The sequence below is a fragment of the Muscardinus avellanarius genome, assembly GCF_963383645.1.
Source record: "Muscardinus avellanarius genome assembly, chromosome: 5".
In the NCBI taxonomy this organism is placed as follows: domain Eukaryota; kingdom Metazoa; phylum Chordata; class Mammalia; order Rodentia; family Gliridae; genus Muscardinus; species Muscardinus avellanarius.
The window spans coordinates 105,492,059-105,511,871 of NC_137790.1; the positions used below are offsets into that span (position 1 = coordinate 105,492,059).

Sequence of the window (19,813 nt, forward strand, 5' to 3'; positions counted from 1 at the left end):
GCCCTGGCTACAGTTGTCTTTTTAAGATGCCTTACCACCACAAAATGTTTACCTACTTGTACTAAGAGTATAGATGTTTTTAAACTTTGGTAAATGCTACCTTGCTGGTGAACTGTGGTTTCTGTCAATCTCATTCTTACCTGTCTGTGTGTGGTCTGAATGCATGGACTGATCCATTGACATCATTGGTTCCTACAAACATTTCCAAAGACACACTTAATGGATTCCTTTAAAACCCCAATACTTCTACAAATTCAGAAATAACATTATTTCAATGAGACAGATACACTAAAATATAAATTTGAAGAATATAACTTAGGTGAGAATCATATTTATTTTATAAAACCATACAATATTCCTATGAATGAGGTAATGCTAATCACATTTTACAAAAAAAGAAAACACAAAACTAAGTTTGGACCATCAATTAGAAATCAAATTAAAATCCAATATACTCTGGGGTTTTTTTCACTTCTACACTACTCTTCCTTCAAAATCCATTTTTAAGTCTTTGGGAAAAAATTCTACAGTAGTTCTTTGCTGAGGACCAGAGACAAAGGATATTTATTTATTTACCTATTTTTATTATTACTACTTTCATGTGTGTGTGTATGTGTGTTACCAAGAATTGAACCCAGGGGCATTCTACCTCTGAACTACAACCTCAGCTCTATTTTTTCCTTTTTTGGGGGGGACAGTACTTGGGATGGAACCCAGAGGCATTCTACGTCTGAGCTACACCCCCAGCCCTATCTTTCAGTTGTTTTTAGTTTTTGAAACAGGTTCCCACTGAGTTGTGAAAAGCCTCGCTAAGTAGCTGAGGCTGTCCCTGAACCTCAATCCTCTGGTCTCAGCCTCCTGAATGCTGGAATTACAAGCGTACGCCACCACACCTGGTTTGAAATCTAAATTTAATGAATACCAGCAGGAAGAAAACTTGAAGAACATTAGAAACAGAATTATAATTTTTTTAAATGTGGTATTGGGGACTGAATCCAGAGGTATTCCACCTCTAAGCTACACACCACCCCACTGCCCTTTTATTTTAAAACAGTCTCACCAGCTGAGGCTGATCCTGAACCCGTAATCCTCTTCTCTCAGCCTCCCAAATACTGGGAGCATGTGCCACTATGCCTGGCCACAATTATAATTTTATGGCTGCCTTAATGATAGGTTCTTAAGTAGGCTGGGGGGGAGAGGGTGTATAGCTTGGGGGTAGAATGTCCCTGGGTTCCATCTCCGGTACCACCAAAAAAAAAGACTAAGATATAACTAAGATATATTCTTCAGTGAGAAAGCTGAGTCAGAAAAAAAAGAGGCATATGGCTTCATTGAAAGGTACACAAAAGAAGCACTCAAACACATGTGCCTTCTTGTGGGCAAACACCAGAGTTCTTAAGAAGTAAATATTGAAATATGTTTCAAAATAGCATGAGGCGAGCTGGGGCATGGTAGTGCACACTTGTAATCTCAGCAATTGGGAGGTTGAGATAGAAGGATCACAAGTTTATGGCCAACCTCAGCAACTCAGTGAGACCCTGTTTCAAAATAAAAAAACAAAAGAGCCAGGAGTGGTGGTACACGCTTGAAATCCCAGTTCCTGGGATGCTAAGACAGGAGGATTGCAGGTTTGCAGACAAGATGAGCAAGTAGTGAGACTCTCATCAACCTCACAAAACCGTGTTTCCAAATGAAAAATAAAATAGGGCTGAGGGTTTATCCTGGAGGTAGAATGCCCTTGGGTTCAATTCCCAATACTGCAAAAAAAAAAAATAGGACTAGGGGTGTAGCTCAGAAACAGGATGCCCCGGTGTTCATTCTCCAGTACCCCACACACAAAATAACAACAATAATAACAATAATAATCGTAATGCCACTAGGTGGGAAGAAGTTAAGTAGATGTGGGTATAAATGGAAACAAGATGGGTCATGACTTGTTAACTTTTGAAGCTAGGTAACTGATCTATTTGTCCAGCTTATAATACTGTTCTATCTACTCTCATATATTTACATTTTTCATATATAAAAATTTTATATACATCAAATGAAATTATATTTAAATGGTACAATTTGTGAGGATTTTGGCTTTTCCTTTGTTCATCTGTATTCTCTATTTTTTTTTATAGTGTGCTTTTAATAACATAGTTAAAATAGAAAGTAAAAAATCATGGCCAGGCATGATGGCGCACACTTGTAATCCCAGCATTTGGGAGGTGGAGACTGGAGGATTGCAGTTCACGGACAGCCTCGGCTATTTAGTGAGGCCCTTTGAAATTCAGTGAGACCCTGTTTCAAACATTAAAAGGACTAAAAAATAGGGCTAGGGGTGTAGCTTGAAGGTACAATGCCCTTAGGTTCCATCTCCAGTACTGCAAAAAAAAAAAAAAAAATCAAAATTTAAAATTTAATACACTTTCCTCCCCAGTAATCTCATACTTTAAATGGTACTCCTGACTCTTCTTACCTGCTTTTTGCTTAGGAATAGATACTAGGATCAGAGCTATAGAAAGTAATGAGTTTAGATTAAAAAAGAGAAAAAAAGTCTCTCAAATGTTTTCCAAACCAGTGTGGTAGTGCTACCTGTAATTCTAGTACTTACGAGGTGAAGACAGGAAGATCTCAGGGTTGAGGCCAGCCTTAGCAACTTAGTGAGATCCTGTTTCAAAGAAAAAAAAGGACTGGAGGTATAGCTTAGAAGTAGATATGCTGCCCCTGGGTTCAAGCTCTAGTACCCGCCAACCCCCAAAAAAGTTTCTCCCTGTATCTTCATAATTAGACCAGAAAATTTATAGCAGGTCAAAAAAAAAAAAAAAAAAAAAAAAAACTTAACTCTATCATACAAACAAATACTATCCCAGTTAATTCAAACATTCCAAACTTCACAATATGTCAAGTCGAATGTAAAGTGTTCCTATCCATACTCAGCAGCAATTTTTTGAGATATAGTCCCTATATTGAGCCCTGCCAAGCACAGTATATTTAAAAAGGAAAAAAAGCCATCTATGTCTTACCGGTGGCAAAGAATGACGCCCACATTCAATTGTGACAAGTTTGTGGCACTTCTTGTGAACCAAGAGTTTGCAGTTGATGCACTTATACCCCTGGCGTCCAAGTCCCCATATGCGGTCTGTGCAGATGGCACAGTGAGCACGCTGAAAAGAGTAATTCAAGGATATTGTATTAACAAAAAAAAAAAAACCATAATCATCTCCCAAAGTAAAATAATTAAAATAAGTGGCTTTTTTCTTGAACTCAATTCCCTTCATCATGATGTCAACTGCCAGACCATGGATACACAAAAACCTTCTCATACATAATTTTTCAAAAGCTATGAAGGTCAGTAAAAATTAAATAGAGGCCGGGCGTGGTGGCGCACGCTTATAATCCCCGCGCTTGGGAGGCAGAGACAGGAGGATCGCGCAGGTTCGAAGCCAGCCAGCCGCGCGCGCTGGCTTAGGAGACCCTGTTTCCAAATAAAAATGTAAAAATAGGTCTGGAAGTGTAGCCCGGAGATAGAAGGGCTTCCAGGAACCCCAGTACTCCCCCCCCCAAAAAAAAAATTAAATAGAGAAGAGAGCTTGTTTTGAAGAGACAGTGAAATTTGCAAGCATGTTGCTTTTTGTTGTTAAAGTGAGAAATTTCGATCTTCACATAATTATGTTCATGGTAATGAAAACAGAAACAATAAACTGGAAAACCATATGGCCTTGACATGGTTCAAAGGTCAAACCAAAGTCTTGCTTTCTTTTTGAAAGGAAGTCTCTCCAGCCAGGTGTGGTGGCACATGCTTGTAACCCCAGTACTTGAGAAGCTGAGACAGGAGGATCGCAGGTTTGCAGCCAGCCTCAGCTACTTAGTGAGGCCCTCCACAACTTATTGAGATGTTGTTTCAAAATAAAAAATAAAATATAAGATTGGGGGTATATCTTGGAGATAGTATGCCCCTAGGAGGCCAGGCGTGGTGGTGCACGCTTGTAATCCCAGCACTTGGGAAGCTGAGACAGGAGGATCACAAAGATTCAATGCCAGCCTTGGCTACTTAGGGAGGCTCTGAGTAACTCAGTGAGACCCTGTTTCCAAATAAAGTATAAAAAGAGTTCTGGGAGTAGAGTCCGGAAGTAGAAAAGCTACTGGGTTCCACCCCCAGTACCACAAAAAGAAAAAAAAAAAAAAAAAAAAGAGAGAGAGAAAAGAAAAGAAAAGAAAAAGAAAGGAGGTTTCTGCCCAAGGCCCCAGCTGGCTTCAACCTTACAAACATTTTGCCTCCAACTCTCGAGGAGCTGGAATTACAGGTGTGTGCCACTGTGATTGGCCAAATCTCTGCTTTCTTAAAGAGCAGTACCAAAATTAACTTCATTTTTCAAAGCCTTTTTTAATACTGGGGCTACTGGGAATAAGAGCTTGGAGATCTCAAGTGGTTGTTTCTATCTGCATTAATGAATTAAGGACATGAATTTTTTTTTTTTGTAGTATTGGCTAAATTTTCCTGTATCTAGCATAGCCTATCATTAATTATCTAATCTAGAGCATTTTTTTAAGAGTGAAAGGAGCATTTTTTAAGAGTGTAGTTTAGCTCAGTATTAGATCACTTTTCTAGCATGCCAGGATCCTGGGATCAATCCCTAGCATGGGGCAGAGGGGAAGGGGAGGTAAAAGGAGATGCTATTAAAAATACAGGTATACTGCAAAATTTAAGGCCTTGCTACTTCTTTAAAAAGGTGTGGTGGCACAGGCCTGTAAGGCCTGTAGTGCCAGTACTTGGGAGACAGGAGAATGGCAGGTTCAAGGACAGCCTTGGCAACTTGGTGAAGCTCTCGGCAACTTGGCAAGACTATTTTAAAGTAAAATAGGGCTAAGGGTGTAGCTCAGAGGTAAAATTCCCTGGTCTTCTATCCCTAATAACAACAAAATAGAAAAAAAAAAAGGGAATAAGAAGATTTACTAACTTTTTTTCCCCCGGTACTGGGGATTTAACCTAGGGACATTCTACCGGAGCTACACCTCTAGTAATTTTTTTATTTTTATTATTCTTTATTTTGAAATGGTTTAAGTTGCAGAGTGCCTCGCTAAGTAGCTAAGGCTGGCCACAAACCTGTGATCCTCCTGTCTCGGCCTCCCAAGTACTACTACCTTTCTTTTATAGAAGAAAAAAAAATCAGATGTCTCAAATTATCACCATTCAACAAAATAAGTTTACCCTGTTAAAACGTTTGGCTTGAAAAGTGTGGCCATTTGCACAATAAAGCTTTCTCCAGCGGCGTGCACCTCTGCGGTAGATGGATTCTGAAAAGAGATTAGAAATTTAAAAAGAGCAAGTGAGAGTAAGAGTCGTTTTTATAATTAGGTCTGTGGTCTCATTTTCATGATATTCACTGCAGAAGAAAATATATACTGATGAAAACCTAAAAGTGAAAAAGTAAGACAGGTTCTTTAAGGGATTAAATGAAAATAAAATCCAGAAAGTATAAATGCTTGAATAAGTACTATTGCTTTTCTTTTTAAAAAGTTTCCTCACGCTGGGCGTGGTGGTGCATGCTTGTAATCCCAGCATTTGGGAGGCTAAGACTGGAGGATCATGGTTCGTGGACAGCCTTAGCTACTTAGTGAGGCTCTCTGCAACTTGGTGAGACCCTGTTTCAAAAAAAAGAATAAAAAATAGGTCAGGGCATGTAGCTAGGAGGTCAAATGCCTCTGAGTTCCATCTCCAGACCCACAAAAAAAAAAAAAAGTTTCCTCAGGAGACTGAAACAGGAGGATCACAGTTCAGACAGCCTCACTGAGTTGCAAAGGCCTCCTAGCTGAAGCTGTCCAAGAACCTCCGATTCTCCTGTCTCAGCCTCCCAAATACAGAGAATGCACAACCACACTGGGCTTATTTTGAAGATTTTTAAGCCCATAAAAAAGGCTAAAAGACCAAATACCTACATCCTTCATCTAGCTTTACCAATTATTAATGTTTTATTTGCTTTCCTCTACAAAAAAATATACATTTATGCTTTTGTGTGTGGTGCTGAGGGTGGAACACAGAGGCTTTCTACCTCTAGGCTACACTCCCAGACCTATTTCATACTTTATTTGAAAACAGGGTCTCACTAAGTTACTGAGAGCCTCACTAAGAAGCTGAGGCTGGCTTGGAACCTGTGCGATCCTCCTGTCTCAGCCTCCCAAGCGCTGATATTACAAGCGTGCGCCACCATGCCTGGCTTACATTTATTTTTTTCTAGAATCATATGAAGGTAAGATGCAGACACATCAAGCTTAAATAGCCTTAAATGGCTAAGTATTTATTCACTCCTTGAGATTAATGACATTATCCCTAATTATATATAACCACAATATCATTACGTCTTAGAAAATTAATAATAATTCAATGTTACTCAATATACACTTAATATGCAAATTTTCCTAATTGTCCAAAAGTGTCTTTTAAAGCTGTCTTTTCCTATTTAGGATCCAATCAAGATTCAGACATTGCCTTGGTGTGTGTGTGTGTGTGTGTGTGTGTGTGTGTGTGTGTGTGTGTGTGTCTTTATTGTATTCTAAAATATTCACTCTGTCTTATGTTGTTCTTTCATGATGTTGACTATTTTTTAAAGTCTTAGGCAAACCGGGTGTGGCTGGGCATGGTGGTGCACACTTGTAATCCCCATGCTTGGGAGGCTGAGATGGAGGATCGCACAGGTTCCAAGCCGGCCTCAGCTATTTAGTGAGGCTCTCAGTAACTTAGTGAGACCCTGTTTCCAAATAAAATACAAAAAATAGGTCTGGGAGTATAGCCCGGAGGTAGAAAGCCTCTGGGTTCCACCCCCAGTACCACAAATAAAATAAAATAAAATAGTCTTAGGCAGAAACCATGCGTGGTGGCGCACGCTTTTAATCCCAGCATTTGGGAGGCTGAGACTAGAGCATCACGGTTCGCAGACAGCCTCAGCTACTTAGTGAGACCCTATGCAACCCAGTGAGACCCTGTTTCAAAATAAAGAATAAAAAATAGGACTGGGGATGTAGCTCGGAGGTCATATGCTCTTGGATTCCATCCCTAGACCCACCAAAAAAGAAAAACAAAATCTTAGGCAACTGTCTTATATAAGGCGCCACATTATGAATTTGTTTTCTTGTGATTAGAGGATGTATTAAAACTTTGGGCAAAAATAATATCTAAACACTGATGTGTATTTCCTATGGCAGTATATAAAGAAGCACACAAATGTCAGAATGTCAACTCCCATAATAATATTTAGTCACTGCCAATGTAGTGATCGTGTATCTCTTCATAGGAAGAGTTGATTTTACCTTCTACAAAAGGTTAAAGAAAAACCAGAGAACATTTTGATTTTTGTAAGGAATCTGTGATATTTCTTAACTGTAAGAATATCTTCTTTGCCAATAACCTTTTATACAATGGTTTTCATATTAATGTTTTTCTTTCTTTTTTTTTTTTTAAGGTACTGGGCATTAAACCCAGGGGTATTCTACCTCCAAGTTATACTTCCAACCATATTTAATTTTTTATTTTGTAACAGCATCTCACTAAGTTGAACCTGCCATCTTGGCCTCCCAAGTACTGGGATTATAGATGTGCATTATCACACCCAACCTAAACTCATATTTTATTTTATTTATTTATTTATTTATTTATTTATTTATTTATTTATTTATTTTGGTGGTACTGGGGTTCCTGGAAGCCCTTCTACCTCCGGGCTACACTCCCAGACCTATTTTTACATTTCTATTTGGAAACAGGGTCTCCTAAACCAGCGCGCGCGGCTGGCTTTGAACCTGCGCGATCCTCCTGTCTCTGCCTCCCAAGCGCGGGGATTACAAGCGTGCACCACCACGCCCGGCTAAACTCATATTTTAAAGCAAATGTACCGCTGACTATATTTCTTCAACTGTAAGTGAAAAAGATCAGAAAGCTTCAGATAGCATAATACATAACCTTAAATATAGATGACTTTGTTTTAAACTATATATTGCTAGCAAGAGCCAAAGCAAAAACTTTGTTAATATTTGTGTGTGTTACTGGGAGTTGAACTCAGGGGCATTATACCTCCAAGCTACACCCCAGCCCTATTTATTTATTTATTTATTTATTTATAAATTTTATTTATTTATTTTGGTGGTACTAGGGGTAGAACCCAGGGGCTTTTCTACCTCTGGACTATACCCCCAACCTATTTTATACTTTATTTGAAAACAGGGTCTCACAAAGTTCCTAAGAGCCTCACTAAGTAGCTGAGGCTGGCTTTGAACCTGTGTGAGCCTCCTGTCTCAGCCTCCCAAGCCCTAAGCGCTGGGATTACAAGCGTGCGCCACCAAGCATGACACTATTCTTTTTTTTTTGTTTTTGGTACTGGGAGTGGAACCCAGGACTATACTCCCAGACCTATTTTCTATTTTATTTGGAAACAGGGTCTCACTAAGTTGCTGAGAGCCTCACTAAGTAGCTGAGGCTGGCTTCGAACCTGTACGATCCTCCTGTCTCCGCCTCCTAAGCGCGGGGATTACAAGCGTGAGCCACCACACCCGGCAATATTCTTTATTTTTTGAAACAGGGTTTCTCTAAGTTGCGGAGGTCCAAAGTAGATGAGGCTGGCCATGAACCTGCAATCCTCCTGTCTCAGACTCCCAAATTACTGGGATTACAAACATGCACCACCACACCCAGCTTGTTAATAGCACTGTAACTTCAATGAATAGTCTATTTCAAAAGTTTTTGTAAACTATCTTGACATACACTAAACGTTTTTTGGTTTTTTTTTTTGTGTGTGTTTTTTTTTTGTGTGCTGAGGATTGAACCCAGGGGCATTCTACCTCTGAGCTACATCCCCAGCCCAATTTTTTATTCTTTATTTTGAAACAAGGTCTCACTAAGTTGTGGAAGGTCTCACTAAGTAGCTGCGGCTGGCCACAAACTTGGATCCTCCAGTCTCAGCCTCCCAAGTACTGGGATTACAAGCATGCGCCACCATATCCAGCTAAATGTAAGCTTTTTTTTTGGGGGGGGGGTACTGGGAATGGAACCCTTCTAGCTCCGGGCTACAATCCCAGACCTATTTTTTATACTTTATTTGGAAACAGGGTCTCTTAAGCCAGCGAGGCTGGCTTGGAACCTGCGTGTTTCTCCTGCGTGGGGATTACAAGCATGCACCACCACACCCAGCTAAATCTAAGCATTTTTAATGTCACCTGAAAATTAAAAGGCGCAAGAGACCACAATAACAATTTTCAATTTTCCTTCACATTCTACTTTAGTAATATTTTACTGGAGGAGAGGTGATGTCCAAATATCCACTAGTAAATTTATTTATTTATTTATTTATTTATTTATTTATTTATTTATTTTGGTGGTACTGGGGTTGGAACTCAGAGGCTTTCTACCTCTGGGCTATACTCCCAGACTTATTTTATATTTTTTATTTGGAAACAGGGTCTCACTAAGTTGCTGAGAGCCTCACTAAGTAGCTGAGGCTGGCTTCGAACCTGTGTGATCCTCCTGTCTCAGCCTCCCAAGCGCAGGGATTACAAGCGTGCACCACCACGCCCGGCTTTTCCACTAGTAAATTTAAAGAGGGAAACTGAGCATGAAGTATGATGGAAAGTTTGGAAACTATATCTTACCTGGGAAGCATGATATAGATCCATAATAATATTTAGATGAAAATGGGGCTCTGGAATCAGGAAGCTCTGCTACAATGACAAATCTTTCAAAATCTGGCTCTGGACAATCAGAAGATGCCTACTTCTTTAACAGCTCTGTTAAGGTAGCTTCAGCACTTTACCAATCTGCTGCGACTGGAACCCTAGTGAAACACTAGCTAAGTCTACATTTGCCTTTTTCACAATTGCATCAGTCTTCTACCTAGTCTTTGTATATTTCCTCATCTTTTTGTACATTACATGGTCCCTATTTAACCCAATATAAAAACACTCATAGTTCTTTAATTTTCCCATTTCACCAAGAACAGAGTCAAATAAGTAAAAGTTGAGAACCTGCAATTCACTTAATTCAAAGCAAAACATTCACTGCTATTCCTTCCCAAGTCAAGGATATGTGCAGAAAGCAGAAACCATACATGAAAAGGAGTTGTCTAATATCCACAATTAATAAATTATACCTTATATCAAAAGCAGGAACTTTTTATCAAACATAAGTTGGTATACTTAATTATATCAGAACAAATTGTGGGACTCGTTCAGTTCCTCTTATTAATAACAACCATCAGTGCTGGGCGTGGTGGCGCACGCTTGTGATCCCCGCTCTTGGGAGATGGAGACAGGAGGATTGTGCAGTTTCAAAGCCAGCCTCGCTGGCTGAAGAGACCCTGTTCCCAAATTAAAAAAAAATAAAACAGGTGTCTGGGAGTGTAGCCCAGAGGTAGAAGGGTTTCCAGGAACCCCAGCACCACAAAAAAAATTAATAATAATAACAACAACAACCACCACCACCATCTGGGTTGGAGGTGAAACTCAGTGGCAGAACACATACCTGGCTTTGAACAAGATGAGCTAGGTTGCTAGGTCCTGGGTTGGAAACCAGCAAAACACACGCACGCACGCACGTGCACAAAATAACAACAGCTTAGACACCAAAGTAAATTTCAAATTTCCATAATGATTTCTAAAACATGCTGAAGTATTTAGAACTGAAGAGTCATGTCAATTACTCTTATATGGCACAACAACAAAATAAAAACCAAAAACTGTATTTATTATGTTTATGTGTGTGTGCGTGCGCGCGTGCATGACCGACAAGTACAAAGATAAAGCAAGAAGGGTTTTTTTGTGGTATTTTTTTGTGGTACTGGGGATTGAACCCAGGATTATTCTACTTCTGAGCTACACTCAAGCCCTGTTTTTTATTCATTTGGAAACAGGGTCTCACACTAAGTTGCAGAGGCGTGGTGGCACACATTTGTAAGCCCAGCATTTGGGAAGCTGAGACCGGAGGATTGGTGTCTGCAGACAACCTCAGCTACTTAGTGAGGCCATTCACAACTTAGTGAGACCATTTCAAAATAAAGAATAAAAAATAGGGTAGGTGGTATAGCTCGGAGGTCAAATGCCCCTGGCTTCCATCCCCAGACTTGCAAAAAAATAAAAAAAGAATCTGAGCTGGGCTGGGCATGGTGGCACACACTTGTAATCCCCCCACTTGGGAGGCTGAGACAGGAGGACCGCACAGGTTCTAAGCCAGCCTCAGCTACTTAGTGATACCGTTTACAAATAAAATATTTAAAAAATAGGTCTGGAAGTATAGCCCAGAGGTAAAAAGCCTCTGTGTTCCACCCCCACTACCACACACACACACACACACACACACACACACACACACACACTTTGAACTGGCCATGAACCTGTGATGCTCCTGTCCCAGCCTTTCAACCTACTGAGATTACAAACAATGACCACTCCTGGCTAGAAAAAATGTTTACAACTGGCAACTTTGTGCAAAAGATAAATGGGTACTCCTGTTTCCAATGTTGTTTCAACTTTTCCATAGATTTTTAAATACCCCAAATTAAAAAAACATGAAGCTACTTGATATAAAGTTAACTTAATTTTTGTGTTCATATGACAATTATGTAAGTTGTAATTAACTATTTGAATTTCATGTGGCAAAAAGAAAGTTTAGACAATCACTAATATATTCTAAATTAGACTGAAAAATTGGAAAACAAATCAAATGAATTACAAGTTCTACTTCTAGCTAGGCCTGGCAGTGCACACATAAAATCCCAGTACTTTGAGGCTGAGACAGGAGGACTGCAGGTTTGAGGCCAGAATGTGGTAACTTAGCAAGACCCTGTTTCTAAATAAAAAATAAATAGGGTTGAGGGCATAGTTCAGTGGGAGAACTTCCCTGGGGTAAATCTCCAGTAACACACACACACACACACACACACACACACACACACTCTCTCTCTCTCTCTCTCTCTCTCTCTCTCTCTCTCTGAGTTCTTTTTAATGTGTCATCACATAACTCAAGAGTATAAAGTATACAAACACTTACTATCTTCTCCTGGACAAGGCATTCCAGGGCGTTCTGGTACACAAGGGAATACTGAAAGAAAATAAACTAAAATTAATTAATGGCATATTTAAAACATAAATTTGAGCCAGATGTGGTGGTGGAAATTTGTAATTCCAGTACTAGGGAGGATCACAGTTCATGGACAGCCTCAGCTACTTAGTGAGGCCCTTTGCAACTCAGTGAGACCCTGTTTCAAAATAAAGAATGAAATATAGGGCTGGGAGTGTAGCTTGGAGCTATGTAGAATGCCCCTGGGGTTCCATCCCTAGTACTGCAAAAAATAAAAATAAAAAAATAAAGAATAAAAAACTCGGGCTGAGAGTATAGCTTAGAAATAAAATGCCCCTGGGTTCAATCCCCAGCACCACAAAAAAAATAATAAAAAACAAAACATGTAATTATTTAAAATTGACCCAAACTTCAACTTGGCCCTCTTCATGGGGGAAAAAAACTTCACATATGATCAGTATTATTTTTTGTGAAAGGGATTCATTTTTACCAAAGCTATATACAAGAATTTTTGTTGTTGTTGTTGTTGTTGGCAGGTCTGGGGATGAAACCCAGAGGCATTCGACCTCCAAGCTACACCCCCTGCCCTATTTTTTTTTTCTTTATTTTGAAACCAGGTTTCACTGAGTTACAGAGGGCTTCACTAAGTAGCAAAGGCTGTCTGCAAACCGTGATCCTGTGGTCTCAGCCTCCTGAATGCTGGGATTACAAGCATGTGCCACCATGCCCGGAGACTACAAGAATTTTTTTATAAAAATAAACATATCTATGAACAATGCATTAGAAACTCAAATTACTAGCTAAGTGTAGTGGCCTCAGCAGAGTAGTGAGACTCTCACAATCTAGTGAGACCCTGTTTTTTGTTGTTGTTGTTGTTTTTTTTTTTTTTTTTTTTTTTTTTTGCATGTGTGTGGTATGGGGATGGAACTCAGGGGCATTCTATCTCCAAGCTATACCTCCAGCCCTACTTTTTTTTTTTTTTTTTTTTGGTGCACTGTAATCATATATCACATTGGAATACAAGACTTGAGAGGATAAACAAGCACACATCATCCAATTAGCCCTCATCCAGCCCCCATCCCATTCCCTCCCCCTCCCTCGATCCCACGCTTGTTTGGTGATTAACTTAGATACATTTGTTTATGTACCTCCTGCATTTTAAAGAGGCTCCATCCTCCCCTATTCCACACCCTCTGATTGGTCACCTTAGTTACTTCACTATAGGGCCCTTTCTATAGCTCGACCTCTTTCTGTTGCCCCTTTCCTCCTAGTTTTTGCTGATTAGGGGAAGCATCTGATTTTTATTTTCTGCGATATTTCTCTGTGAATGCCGTGTTGCAAGTACCGATCCCACTCTTGACGGCCCCAGTAGTGACCTGGTCCAGCCCTACTTTTTATTCTTTATTTTTAAACAGGGTCTCACTAAATTGCAGAGGGCCTCACTAAGTACCTGTGGTTGGCCATAAACCTGAGATCCTCCTGTCTTAGTCTCCAACTAATGGGATTACAAGTATGTGCCACCACGCCTGGCTCGTGCGCCCAGTTTCAAAATAAAAATCGGAATAGCAGGGGTTGTAGTTCAGAGGTAGAATAATCCTGGGTTCAATCTTCAGTCACAAAAAAAGAAACTAAAATTTCTAGTTCCCATCCCTTTTTTCTAATCACTAATGATATTTTGCTCTTAAAAAAAAAAAACAATTATTTCCTTAAATCCTAGCTGCACTGACTTTACTACAATGAAAAATTAAAATTGAATTACAAAACCTGGCATGGTGGCACACATTTATAATCCCAGTACTTGGGAGGCTGATACTGGAGGAGTGCAGATTTGAAGCCAGCCTCAGCAGCTTAGTGAGGCTACTTGCAACTTAGTGAAACACTGTTTCCAAATAAAATATAAAAATAGGTCTGGAGACATACATCCAGGTAGAAGGCCCCTGGGTTCCACCCCCAGTACTACACACCACACAGGCACACATTACAGAAATGTATACAAACATGGAATGTAGAAGGTTTAAAAAGATATGTACTAAATTTAGCAAAAAGCTAATACCAGAAACTATCACAAATCCAAAACTGTATGTTTATATGAGGAATTATAAATTTATAAAACATACTAAATCAAACCATTTTTATAGTGAGATAGAATAAAAAGCAATAGTGCATTCATGCACATAGAGTCAACTATTAGTTTTTGGTGATGTAAAGAACACAGTTTAATATGAAGCACAAATTATAGTGAGTGCAGTTTCTAATGTTAATTATGTTTAGAAGCTGAAATATAAGTTAACTTCTGAAAACAGATCTGGAATGCAGTACCAAATCAATAAAACCTAACACTTTAATACCATTGGTGAATCTTTTCTTTTTTGGTACTGGAGATTGAACCCAGGGGCATTCTACTTCCATGCTACACTCCCAGCCCTCTTTATTTTGATTTTGAAATAGGGTCTCGCTAAGTTGGACAGGCTTGCCTTGAGTTTGAGACCCTACTGTCTCAGCCTCCCAAGTATTAGGATTACAGGCATGCTCCATCATGTCCAAAAGACCAATCATTTCTTTAAGCATGTTATGATTATATACATACATACAAACATACATACATATATATACACATACACACATACACACACACAGATACATACATACATACATATATATATATATATATATATATATATATATATATATATATATATATATATAGAGAGAGAGAGAGAGAGAGAGAGAGAGATATGGGTGGGCGCAGTACTAGGGATTCTAGGGATTGAACCCAGGGGCATTCAACCTCTGAGCTAACCCCCAGCCTTATTATCTATCTTTTTTGTGGGTCAAGGGATGGAACCCAGAGGCATTTGACATTCCAAGCTACACTCCCTGCCCTATTTTTTATTCTTTTTTTTTTTCCTTTTTTTTTTTTTTTTGGTGGTACTGGGCGTGGAACCCAGAGGCTTTCTACCTCCAGGCTATACTCCCAGACCTATTTTTTATATTTTTATTTGGAAACAAGGTCTCACTAAGTAGCTAAGGCTGGCTTCTAACCTGTGCAATCCTCCTGTCTCAGCCTCCCAAGCACAGGTATTACAAGTGTGAGCCACCACGCCTGGCTATTCTGTATTTTGAAACAGAGTCTTACTAAGTTGCAGAGGGCCTCACTAAGTAGCTGAGGCTATCTGCAAACTGTGATCCTCTGGTCTCAGCCACCCAATGCTGGGATTACAAGATTATGCCACCACGCCCAGCTCCCAGCCTTATTTTTTATTTTTTTATTTTTATTTTATTTATTTATTATTATTATTGTTGGTGGTACTGGGGTTCTTGGAAACCCTTCTACCTCCGGGCTACACTCGCAGACCTATTTTATATATATTTTTGGAAACGCAATCCTCCTGTCTCCGCCTCCCAAGTGCAGGGATTACAAGCGTGTGCCACCACGCCCAGCTCTTATTTTTATTCTTTATTTTGAAACAGGGTCTCACTGAGTTGTGGAGGGCCTCACTAAATAGCTAAGGCTAGTTTTGAACCTGCAATCCTCTTGTCTCAGCCTCCCAACTAATGGGATTACAAGCATGCACCACCATGCCCAGCTAGCATGTTATAATTTTATACTAAAAAAAAGGCCAGTAAAGAACAGATAACTTCTAAATCTCCATTAAGATCTCCAATAACTGCTGGGCGTGGTGGCACACGTTTGCAGACAGTCTCAGCTACTACTTAGTGAGGCTCTCTGCAACTTAGTGAGATTGTTTCAAAATAAAGAATAAAAAATAGGGCAAGGGGTGTAGCTCAGGTCAAATGCCCCTGGGTTCCATCCTCAGACCCGCAAAAGAAAAAAAAAAATCTTAAACTTGATATAATACACTAAGAGATCACTTTTTTTTTTTCCCCTGGTGGTACTGGGGATTGAACCCAGGGGCATTCTACCACCCCCAGCCCAAGTTTTTTGTGTTGTTCTGAAGCAGGGTCTCACTAGGTTGCTGAGAGTCTCATTACTCTGCTGAGGCTGTCCTGTAACCAGGATCCTCCTGTCTTAACCTTTCAAGTACTGGGATTACAAGCATGTGCCACAACTCCCAGCTGGGAGATCACATTTTAATATCCAAGAAGACATACATAGGTAACAAATTTCCCAAGACTGTAAGAAGCAAGATATTACCTTCTCTAGCATTTGAGAAACTACTGAAAAAGAACAATTACATAGGGATGAGGCACAAAGATAAAGAAAATGACATATGGATTATGTTTTCAAATGGTGAATAATAAAGGGTTATTAAAAATAATAATAGCTCTAGAAGAGTATGAGATGGTTACTCCTTACCATGAATCAAGAGTTCGGAATCCTTGTTTAGCTCATATAGCCTAAAGGCTTCTTCTAACTCCAACTGAGATGATACTGTACATGGGTCTCCTAAAAATACAAAAAGTAAAGTTCAATTTATAAAATTTCTAAGTGTAATAATCATTAAACAAATTTGATATTATAGGATTTTGAAAAATATATGTCAATGACAGGTTTTTAGATGTTTATTTAGACAATTCTATTCTCTCAAGTAGATGGTATAACTTCCATTCTATGTGGAAAAAATATTACATAAGGTTCAGAGATGCCAAATTTTATATATAGAAACAATTCTGTTAATACTGTGTATACTCCAAAAACAGTAAACAAAATCTATTCTGAGCTGGGGGCAGTAGCCCATGCCTATAATCCCAGTACTTGGAAGTGTAGCTCAGAGGTTAAATGCCTCTACCACAAAAAAAAAATTTTTTTAAATCTATTCTGACCACAGTTTGTTTATTTTGCAGTACTGTGGTTTCAGCCCAGGAGCATTATACCTCTGAGCTTTGCCCCCAGCCCTATTTTATTTTTATTTTGAAACAGGGTCTTGCTAGGTTAATGAACATCTTACTACTTGCTGAGGCTGTCCTTGAACTTGTAAACCTTCTGTCTCAGCCTCCCAAGTACTGGGATTGCAAGTGTGCACTACTACGCCTAGCCTCTGACCATAGTTTCAACTGTCACTGCTCTATAACTAACAGTTATGGTCAAAAGCAAGTTACCTGTTTCTTTAAAAGAGAAAATGAAAGTAGTTCCATTTTACACTACAGTTGGTTAGAGATTTCCAAGTAATATTTGTCAAAGATTTTCTTTCCCATGAGAGTCTACCCAAAGGAGTATCAGAAAAGAAACCACAAGTAAAACCCTCAGGACTAAAGAACAGTCCAGCTTATACTGTTTTTAAATGTAAATGCAGGTGTGTGTATGTCACTATCAACATGATTTATATTCTGATGTGAGACTATAATGCACCAATAAAAACATATTAAAAAATTAAAAATAGCCAGCCAGGTGTGCTGGAGCATGCTTGTGATCCCAGAATTTGCAGTTCACAGACAGCCTCAGCTACTTAGTGAGGCCCTCTACAACTCAGTGAGACCTTGTTTCAAAATAAACAATAAAAAATAGGGCTGGGGGTGTAGCGTGGAGGTAGAATGCACCGGGGTTCCATCCCCAGTACCACAAGATGATAGATAGATGATAGATAGATAGATAGATAGATAGATAGCCAAGTGAGATGGTATACACTTGTAATCCCAGCATTTGGGAGGCTGAGACAGGAGGATCCAGGGGTTCAAGGACAGCCTCAGCTACTGAGGACCTTTAAAACTCAGTGAAACCCTATTTAAAAATAAAGAATAAAAATGTGGATGGGAGTGTATCTTGAAGGTAGAATGCCCCTGGGTTCCATCTCCTGTACAGCAAATAAATTAAATAAATAAATAAATAAATAAATAAATAAAAAATAAGCCGGACATGGTGGCCCACACTTGTAATCCCAGCATGGGAAGCTGAGACAGGAGGATCTGGGTTTGTGGCCAGCCTTAGCTACTAGTGAGTCCCTCTGCACCTCAGTGAGACCCTATCTCAAAATAAAAAATACAAAATAGGGCTGGAGGTATAGCTTGGAGGTAGACTGCCCCTGATTTCAATCCCTGGCACCACAAAAATTAAAAATAAATGTAGAGTTTTCGTACACACACACACACACACACACAGAGAAATGTCTCCCTTTGCCTATCAGCTAAAGAACTGAGTCATCCCAGCAATCAAGAGGTAGCACATCTCCCTGGACAATGACATTCCTTAATGAACAAGTCATTTTGAGCAAAGCCATTCTTCTGCTCATTCCTGTGGTTATATGAAACATTACTACACACAAGATGCCACCGGACCTTATCCAAACCTCAATCATTCTCTGCAAAGAACTCAGCCTACTACATGAAAGAAAAAGAAAGACTTTTCCTTTTCCGGCTGACTCAAAGTAGAGTGCCTCTCTTCTTTTCTCCAACTTGGCCACTGAACCTTACTTCCTTTTATCTTCTCTAGGCATTATACATTAGCCCTTCTCAGAGAAGTTCCACTTCCCACCAGCTTTTCTGAGGCAAAGGTATGTTTGAGTCTCCTTCTCTATAATCCCTTTCCCATTCAGGTAGCCAACTCCACTGACTGAGCAGTCGCACTTAAGAGTAAATTGTAAGCTGAAACTGATGGGAAAAGGTGAGAAGGAGGAAAGGAAAAGGGCAGCATCTTAATTTTTCACTTTAATTTTTTGTGTGTATGGTCCTGGGGACAGAACCTAGGAACATTCTACCTCTTAGCAACAACTCACACAGCCCTATTTTAATTTTTATTTGGAAACAGGGTCTCGCTAAGTTGCTGAGATGCTCAATAAGTTGCAGAGGCTGGCTTCAAACCTAAGATTCTCCTGTCTCAGCCTCCCAAGTACTAACTAGGCTCATAGGCATGCATCACCACACCAGATGTATTTTTCCTTTAGTATTTTTAATCAAAAAAATTAAAATATTTTAGAAACTGGGTGTAGTGGTGCACACTTGTAATCCCAGCATTTGGGAGGCTGAAACAGGAGGATTGTGGTTCGAGGACAGACCCAGCTACTTAGTGAGGCCATTTCCAACTCAGTAAGACCCTATTTCAAAATAAAGAATAAAAAATAGTGCTGGGGGCATAGCTTGAAGGTAGTAGCTGAAGCTCCCTGAGTTTCATCCCTAGTACCTAAAAAAAAAAAAAAAGAAAAGAAAAAAATACTTTATGTTGAAAAAAGTTTTCCTAATATTAAGAATGATCGCAATCTAGCTTTTATCAATCAATGCTATTTTCCATGCATTTCTCAATATTGTGCTATCAGATTTTAATTCAAATACTCCAATAAAACTATTGCACAAGTCATGAAAACAGCAATAGCTGCTAAAATAATGGTACCTTTTTTGTTCTGGTTTTTGGTTTGTTTTTTTTTTTTTTTTTTTTTTTTTGGTGGTACAGGGGTTCCTGGAAACTTCTAACTCAGGACTACACTCCCAGACACCGATTTTTTATATTTTTATTTGGACACAGGGTCTCCTACGCCAGCAAGGCTGGCTTCGAACCTGTGCGATCCTCCTGTCTCCACCTTCCAAGGGAAGGGATCACAAGCATGTGCCACCATACCAATAATAGTACCTCTTCAGTCTTTATTCTAGTTGATCCTTTGTAGCATCCAACAAAGTTTCTGACTACAGAAACTCTGTATCTAGAGTGTTTGTCTGTCTGTTTTTGGTGGTACTGGGGAAGGAATTCTTCTACTTCCAGGCTACACTCCCAGACCTATTTTATATTTTATTTGGAAACAGGGTCTCTTAAACCAGCTGAGACTGCTTCGAACCTGCATGATCCTCCTGTCTCCGCCTCCCAAGTGCAGGGATTACAAGTGT

General features: G+C 39.5%; 1 protein-coding gene across 1 annotated transcript in view; it reads right to left on the minus strand.

Annotated features, from left to right (window-relative positions):
• The window catches only part of PRKCI (protein kinase C iota), a gene marked incomplete at both ends in the record, with an annotated part of 75,371 nt that overhangs the window by 31,141 nt on the left and 24,417 nt on the right, over positions 1–19,813 (minus strand). Inside the window, 5 exons of the mRNA XM_080696314.1 lie at positions 141–192; positions 3,012–3,152; positions 5,198–5,283; positions 12,014–12,064; positions 16,362–16,451. Coding sequence (XP_080552440.1) covers positions 141–192; positions 3,012–3,152; positions 5,198–5,283; positions 12,014–12,064; positions 16,362–16,451 — 420 coding nt within the window. The remainder of the gene's footprint in view (positions 1–140; positions 193–3,011; positions 3,153–5,197; positions 5,284–12,013; positions 12,065–16,361; positions 16,452–19,813) is intronic.